The 6,796-nt window shown below is 57.2% G+C and overlaps 1 protein-coding gene across 3 annotated transcripts; it reads left to right on the top strand.

Moving 5' to 3' along the window:
• Window positions 1-1,883: 1,883 nt before the first annotated feature.
• On the top strand, window positions 1,884-6,749 carry ELOVL1 (ELOVL fatty acid elongase 1). Of its 3 annotated transcripts, XM_068539696.1 has the most exons (9): window positions 1,924-2,019; window positions 2,764-2,854; window positions 4,551-4,610; window positions 4,798-4,988; window positions 5,166-5,246; window positions 5,370-5,426; window positions 5,516-5,621; window positions 5,705-5,886; window positions 6,019-6,749. In XM_068539696.1, exons 3-9 carry the CDS (start codon window positions 4,565-4,567, stop codon window positions 6,238-6,240), a joined length of 885 nt encoding a protein of 294 aa, XP_068395797.1. In that variant the 5' UTR covers window positions 1,924-2,019; window positions 2,764-2,854; window positions 4,551-4,564; the 3' UTR covers window positions 6,241-6,749. The 3 variants fall into 3 exon arrangements, with proteins under 3 accessions (XP_068395795.1, XP_068395796.1, XP_068395797.1); XM_068539694.1 differs by lacking the exon at window positions 2,764-2,854 and having other exon boundaries at window positions 1,884-2,019; XM_068539695.1 differs by lacking the exon at window positions 2,764-2,854 and having other exon boundaries at window positions 1,887-2,019; window positions 5,705-5,841.
• Window positions 6,750-6,796: the final 47 nt, after the last annotated feature.

Here is a 6,796-nt window from a genome sequence, read left to right as displayed (position 1 = left end):
TTCAGGCCTTTGGAGTTAGGTGTGACCCCCAAAGCCACTGAAGTATACCTAACACGGTAAATATTTATTGACTCAACAGATAGTGCCACCCCAAGGGACGTAGAAAGTCTTTTGAATTCTTAACGTTTTCCCCACTTGACTCTGGGTCCCTTGACTTCTCTTCCACCTCTCATATTTCTCATTCACTCGAATATTCCACAAACATTGTGGAGGGTCAAATGAGTCTGACATTAGGCCAGATGCTAGAGGTACAGAGACAACTAAAACATAGTGAGGGGGCATGCAGATAATTGCATTGCAGGGAGATTGTGGAAGTGAAGGCAGGGACTGATTTATTGCCTGGGAGAGCGGCTTGTATCTTGTGTTGAGTTAGGAGACAAGGCTTGGAGGGGTGGGGGGATATGAAAGACGCTGATATCCTTGGGGAACAGTTGAAGCATAGGACGTGGCCCAGGAGAATAGCACTGGTAGAATGGGAGGCTGAGGGCCAGATCAGGTAGCCCTTCGTGTACCATGCTAAGAAGTTTGAGCCTTTTGAATAGTTGAATTCTTTTGCCATTTCCTTTCAAGCCTAGGTACTAATGGGCTAGATCATAGCTGTACTTTGGCTCTGACCTCTTAACTCTAAGCCTAAACTTCCACATAGCTAGATCCCACCACGGACGAATACATTGTTTCTTCCAAACCACCACCTCCTCTGAATTCCACGTGTACATCATACAATCCTGTACGCAGTTATTAGCAGTTTCAGGAGCTGCTGGAGATACAGATTTCATTTCGCAGAAACCTAGTCCTCACCCCCAGTAGTTCAGTCTAGTTGGTGAGTGTATGGAGGAGGGAGGGGAGAGCGCACGGAGCCAGATACGCAGCTAAGTGTACAGAGAGGGTCCAGCTGTCTTGGGGAAATCTCCAGTGTCTGCTTCTCCAATCCCGTCAGTTTCCAAACCTTCTTAGGTCAGGGTGCTCTCTCACCTGGTCTCCCCCCCAGTACCCTCATCTCACTGGATGCCAGAGCAAAGTGATTGGGCTAGACAGTAAACCCCATGCAGGGATGGCACCTGCCTTGTTCATTGATGTGCCACCAGCACTTAACCCCGTAGGTGGTCGATAAATGTGATGAATATTTAACAATACAGGTCTGATTATAGCCTCCTCAAAACTCATCAGTTTCTCCTCTGCTTCCAGAATAAACCAAACTGCTCCATTTGTCCTTCAAGACCTGCTACATTCAGCTACAGCCGGCTTCACTTCCCTTTTTTTCCTTTCACTACCTTGAAGGCCAGTGTAGCCAGTGATTCACTAACTGTTGCTGCCCCAGGCTATTGTATTCTCCCACCTCCAGTCCACACAATCCTCTCAGCAACTCCTAACGCTAGGCTCATCCAAGTTTTTGGTCTGGTAGGGAAGGCTTCCCCGCGCAGCCTCTCCCTCGGGCTGAGACCTCCCCGCTGCCCCGAGTCCGCTCTCCGCACACATACAGGCTACCTGCAGCCCACCCCTCCGGTCCCACCATCTAGAGAGGGAGCTCTTTGCGGGGAGGGCTGACCCTGGAACTTTTCCCAGGGTCCCAGGCCGGGTGGACCGGCCACGAAAGAAGCTGTGTTGGTCTTGTTGGTGGATAAACCCCCCGAGAGCCCAGAATGAGGCCATGCGCGGGCCGAACGTCAGGAAGGCGCAGGGTGCAACTGGGGCGGGCCGGGGCCAGGCTGCGCGAGCTGACCGAGACGGGAGGCGATGCGGCGGGAAGGGGTGGGGAGCAGGGGCTGGGCGTGCTTCCTGCCCAGGGCCCGGCGGCCCGCCCCCACCCCGCGGGCCCAGCAGAGACGGGGCTGGTCGGCCCCTCCTGCCTCAGCCCGCGGCCCAATCAGCGGGCGCCCCCCACCAGGCCCGCCCCCTCCCCCTCTGGTGACAGAAAGTCGGCCCAGCAGATGAGGAAGTGGCAGGCAGCCTGGCCCTGGGGACACCTCTCCGGCCCTGCTCCTTCCGAGCCCTCCACGACTGCCCGCCTGGCCCCCACTGGTGAGTCGGGACCTCCCACGGCGGGCTTGCCACGTGCTCAGGCCCCTGACCCGCTGGGCCGCCCGGCCTGCCCTGCCCTGCCCTGCCCTGCCCAGGCTGTGGGCGAGGCCGTTCCTGGGGAGGGTGGGTGGGAGGTCCCAGCTCTCCGGGGCTGGGCCTCCCCAGCAGCCTCCCTCCCGCCGGGCCCCCATTTGCTTGAACCTGGGCCTTCCCCTACCACCTCCTTCTCTTGCCCCTCTCCCCCTCTTACTCCTTCCTCCCCTTGGCGCCCTTGTGCACCGCCACCGCCCCCTTCCTTTGCCTGTCTGCCTTTCCCTTCCATCCATCTGAAAGGAAGGAAGGACCAGACTGAGTTCCCCCACTGGGGACACACCCAGATTCTGCTCAAACTTGGGGAGAGGTCCTTCCAGAAGCCTCGAGCCACCCCTGACCTCCAGGGTGCATGCGTGTGTAGGCTGGGGGGAGGTGAACTTGGGGATGGTGGCTGAGAGAGCCTGGGAGATAACAAGCTGGCAAGCTCACATGGGTCGGGGAGGAACTGTGTGTTAGAGCACGTGCCTCTGGGTAGGCCCTACCCCAGAATAAGCAGCCAACAAAAGTCCGATTGTGAATGAATGAATGAATGAATGAATCAATGAAGAATGGTGACTGCCATCCGTGAAAAGAGAGCTGTGGGTGTGCCTGACCCAGGACAGGTATATGTCTGCACACAGTGTGGGTGATGTTGGGTTCGTTCACCTGCAGGTGGGCTGTGTGAGTTTTTGTATGTGACCACATTCATCTGAGACTCAGACGTGTGAGGAAACCTGCGTTTGAGCACAAGCACTTGCACATGGTAATGCGGGTCCTGTGAAGGAGTGTGTGTGAGTGTTTGGGTGTGTTTGCCAGTGTGAACGTAGTTAGGAGCAGGCCTGAGTGTTAGAGACCATGCATGTCAAAGTCCATGAAGACTTGTCCGGGTGGTCAGAGTGTCAGAGGAGGGCACTTGCAGCCTGCAGGAGCCAGGTGGGCTCTGCGGGCACGTGTGTGCTAAAGCCACTGGCGAGTTGTCGTTGGTGGCGGGGAGCTGTGACAGGGGCTGTGTGTATGGGAGGACTCGGAGCCTGACCTTGGTGGAGCAGTTGTGGGTCGGCAAGGAAGTTGGGGGAGCGTCTGTGACATGTGTGTGTGAGGGGCGCGTGTGCAGCCTCCGTAGCTGTGTCAGAAGGTGTGTTCTTCACTTAGTACCTGCACAGGTGCTTCTCTGGGTAGAGGGAGCCTGGCCGACCAGAGTGCAGGCAGCTCGCAGAGCATCTCCTGTCCTGGCTGTTGGGGGAACATCTTGCTCCTCCAGGACTGCCTCGAGTCCCAGGCTGTCCTCCGCCTGGGCCAAGGCTTTTGTGTCCCTGTGAGCCCTCCCCCGACATGCCTTCAGGCTCTGAGGGGAAGAGGGCCTAGCCCATTACGACCCCCTCCTTGAGGGAGGGCAAGATTCCTGAGACCTCCCCCACTCCCCACCTCCTCACATGCCACTCCCTGCCCCTCCCTGGGAGAGAAGGGTGATGGTACCCATTCTGAAGTAGGACAAACTGAGAATCTATGCCTAATTTAGGAGGGGATGCTGGGTGTGGGTTTTCAGCAGTTCTCTTTGGGCCAAGGCTAGGCCTGGGGCTGGCGTCCTGGGAGGTTTCTAGCCAAAACCTAGAAGCTTAGCTCATCTGACTGGTCTGGGGTGGGTGGGTGGTGAGTCCTGGGCTTTACTTGGCTTTCTCAATCCTGGTGGGTCCCCCAGGTACTGACCTGTGGCCTGGACCCACCCTCCACCCCATGTGCAGTACAGCAGGGTGGGCAGAGGGCGGGGCTGCTGCCAGATCTAGTCAGACAGGTGGAGCCGCCAGGGCAGGAGTCTCAAAGAGCCAGGCTCCTGGAGAGGGAGGGTGAGACGAGAGGAGAGGCTGGAGGTGAGAGCCAAGGAGGGCAGAGGAGAGCCTGAGGGGGTGACTCAGCAGGGGAGAGGACAGGAGGGACCATCCCGCGAGATGTGCATCCTGACATGGGGCAGGAGAAGTTGAAGGGGGGGATCCCTGGAGAGAAGGAAGACCCCAGGGCTGGGGAGGTGAGGGACTGGCGAGGAAGGGAGAGGAGGTTCGTCTGGAGATGAGTCCCCTGTTGGTAGGAGGGAAGACTCTCTGGAAAGAGACCAGACATTGAGAGTCCTCTTGTGGAAGAAGGGAGGGGAGGTCAGGAAGTGAAAATCTCTGGAGAGGAGCAGAGCGTGAGGAGGGGCGAGGAAGGTGTGGAGAGGAAGGGCGGAGGAGCCCTTCCCAGGCAGGCAGGGTATGTGGGAAGCAGACCCCGCCCCCCACCCCGAGCGGCCTCCTCCTCACCCTAGTCCCCAGCAATTCCTTCCTCTCACTGCTCTGTCCTTTCTGCAGTGAGCTGCTGGGGTTGTCCCGTCTGGTCTGTGTCCTGTCTGTGGGTCAGGGGTGGAATTGGGGGGTGGGGGGAGCACAGTCGGCCCTGTCTGACACCCATCCTCCCTACCTCGCCAGAGTCCTTAGCCAGGATGGAGGCTGTTGTGAACTTGTACCAGGAGATGATGAAGCATGCAGGTGAGATGCTGTCCTCCAACCCTTTCTCCCTCCCACCCTGGGATCCCTGGATCTAGGGCTGTCTCCTAATGGTGGAGAGTCCCTTCAAATCCCTTGACCCTTTGTGACCTGACCTCATGTCTGCACACCTGGTGGGGACCCTTTGGACTCTGTGACCCTTCCTGACTCCTTTGACCCTTATTCACAGATCCCCGGATCCAGGGCTACCCTCTGATGGGGTCCCCCCTGCTAATGACCTCTATCCTCCTGACCTACGTGTACTTCGTTCTTTCACTTGGGCCTCGCGTCATGGCCAATCGGAAGCCCTTCCAGCTCCGCAGCTTCATGGTTGTCTACAACTTCTCACTGGTGGCATTTTCCCTCTACATCGTCTATGAGGTGGGCCCCCAGGATGCCTAGGCTTTAATTCCTGCCGGCAGGATAAGGGGCAGGCCCTAGGGCCAGAGCATGGCATCTCCTTTCCAGAGAGGCTCAGCTCTATTTCTCCGTCTAGAGAACAGAAGAGATTTGGGGGAGGGAGGGAAGTCTGGCGGTCTAATCCACACCCCTTCATAGTTCCTGATGTCTGGCTGGCTGAGTACCTACACCTGGCGCTGCGACCCAGTGGACTTTTCCAGCAACCCGGAGGCACTGAGGGTAAGTGGGGACGGAGGCCAGGTCCTTAGCAACCTGGGGATAGGAGCAGTTTGGACGTGCCCTGTGCTCATGAGCCAGTTTAGAGGCTCTTGACGGTCCTAAGGCTGCCCTGACTGCTTACAGATGGTTCGGGTGGCCTGGCTCTTCCTGTTCTCCAAGTTCATTGAGCTGATGGACACGGTGAGTAGTTACATGAGATTCGAGAACTTGTGGGGAGAAAGGAGTGAGAGGCCCTGCCTCTGAAACCCCTTACCCCACTCTTCTCTCAGGTGATCTTTATTCTCCGGAAGAAAGATGGACAGGTGACCTTCCTACATGTCTTCCACCACTCAGTGCTTCCCTGGAGCTGGTGGTGGGGGATAAAATTTGCCCCAGGTGAGTGGTGAAGACCACTGGGGGAGGAGGGACGGGCACTGGGGACCAGAGGCCCAACTCAGGTCCTGATTGTCCATGCACAGGAGGAATGGGCTCTTTCCACGCCATGATCAACTCCTCTGTGCACGTCGTCATGTACCTGTACTATGGATTGTCTGCCCTTGGCCCTGTGGCTCAGCCCTACCTTTGGTGGAAAAAGCACATGACAGCTGTCCAGCTGGTGAGGGGCCTGAGCCTGACCTACAACCGTCTCCTCAACATTCTGGTCTGGATCCTACCTTTAGCCAGCTTACTTCACCTTTGACCCCAGCCCTCCCTGCTCGGCATTCTGTTTCTCTACCCCCTTTTCCCTCCAGTCCTCTCACTGTGCCCTTTGACCCTTGCCTTTCTGTCCTAGATCCAGTTTGTCCTGGTCTCGCTGCACATCTCCCAGTACTACTTCATGCCCAGCTGTAACTACCAGTATCCAATCATCATCCACCTCATCTGGATGTACGGCACCATCTTCTTCTTGCTCTTCTCCAATTTCTGGTATCAGTCTTACACCAAAGGCAAGCGGCTGCCCCGTGTACTTCAGCAAAATGGAGTTCCAGGTACTGCCAAAGTCAAGGCTAACTGAGAAACATGACCTAGCTAGGCGCCCACCTAAGTGCCTCAGGACTGCACCTCTGGCAGCATCTGTCATTGTCCTCCCCAGCTACACCTGTGACCAGGGCTTATGTGGTCAGGACTGAGCAGGGTACAGGCCCTCTGCTCCCCACAGCTGGTACACAGGGACCACTGCTTCCATTCCTCTTCTCCTGGCCAGCCCCAGGGACATGGCCTCGTTGCCCTCTGCCATTCCAGAGCCAGGGGCCGAAAGGGCTGGACACTTATTTCCCCCTCCCTGCCTTACACGTGGGAGAGGAGCACTCAGGGCTGGCCCCCACCAGGGTCTTGTGGCCTTTTTCCTCACACTGAAGAGGTCAGCAATAATCTGTCACTGTGGACCCAGGCTCCCTCCTTCTCCACCCCACACTGAAGTAGGAGCTTCTTGGCCAAAGGTCAGGGTGGTGGGGGCCTGGGAATACAGCCTGTGGAGGCTGCTCACTCCTTATGTCTTCATTAAAAGTGACAGAGGAAACCGCTGAGGCTGTGTGTGTACATGTGTGAATGGAGGAGGTGGGTACAAAGCC

The sequence above is a fragment of the Eschrichtius robustus genome, chromosome 3, assembly GCF_028021215.1.
Source record: "Eschrichtius robustus isolate mEscRob2 chromosome 3, mEscRob2.pri, whole genome shotgun sequence".
NCBI classification, from domain to species: Eukaryota; Metazoa; Chordata; class Mammalia; order Artiodactyla; family Eschrichtiidae; genus Eschrichtius; species Eschrichtius robustus.
The sequence above is the reverse complement of the archived record's forward strand: the minus strand, read 5'-3'. Positions and strand labels throughout refer to the sequence as shown.

What these genes read in the sequence shown, in the direction of transcription:
- ELOVL1 (XM_068539694.1), top strand. Translation starts at nt 1,929, where the DNA reads ATGAGGAAGTGGCAGGCAGCCTGGCCCTGGGGACACCTCTCCGGCCCT. An exon ending in CCCTCTACATCGTCTATGAG is followed by an intron (nt 4,989 to 5,165) that starts GTGGGCCCCCAG and finishes ACCCCTTCATAG; the next exon opens with TTCCTGATGTCTGGCTGGCT. An exon ending in TCATTGAGCTGATGGACACG is followed by an intron (nt 5,427 to 5,515) that starts GTGAGTAGTTAC and finishes CTCTTCTCTCAG; the next exon opens with GTGATCTTTATTCTCCGGAA.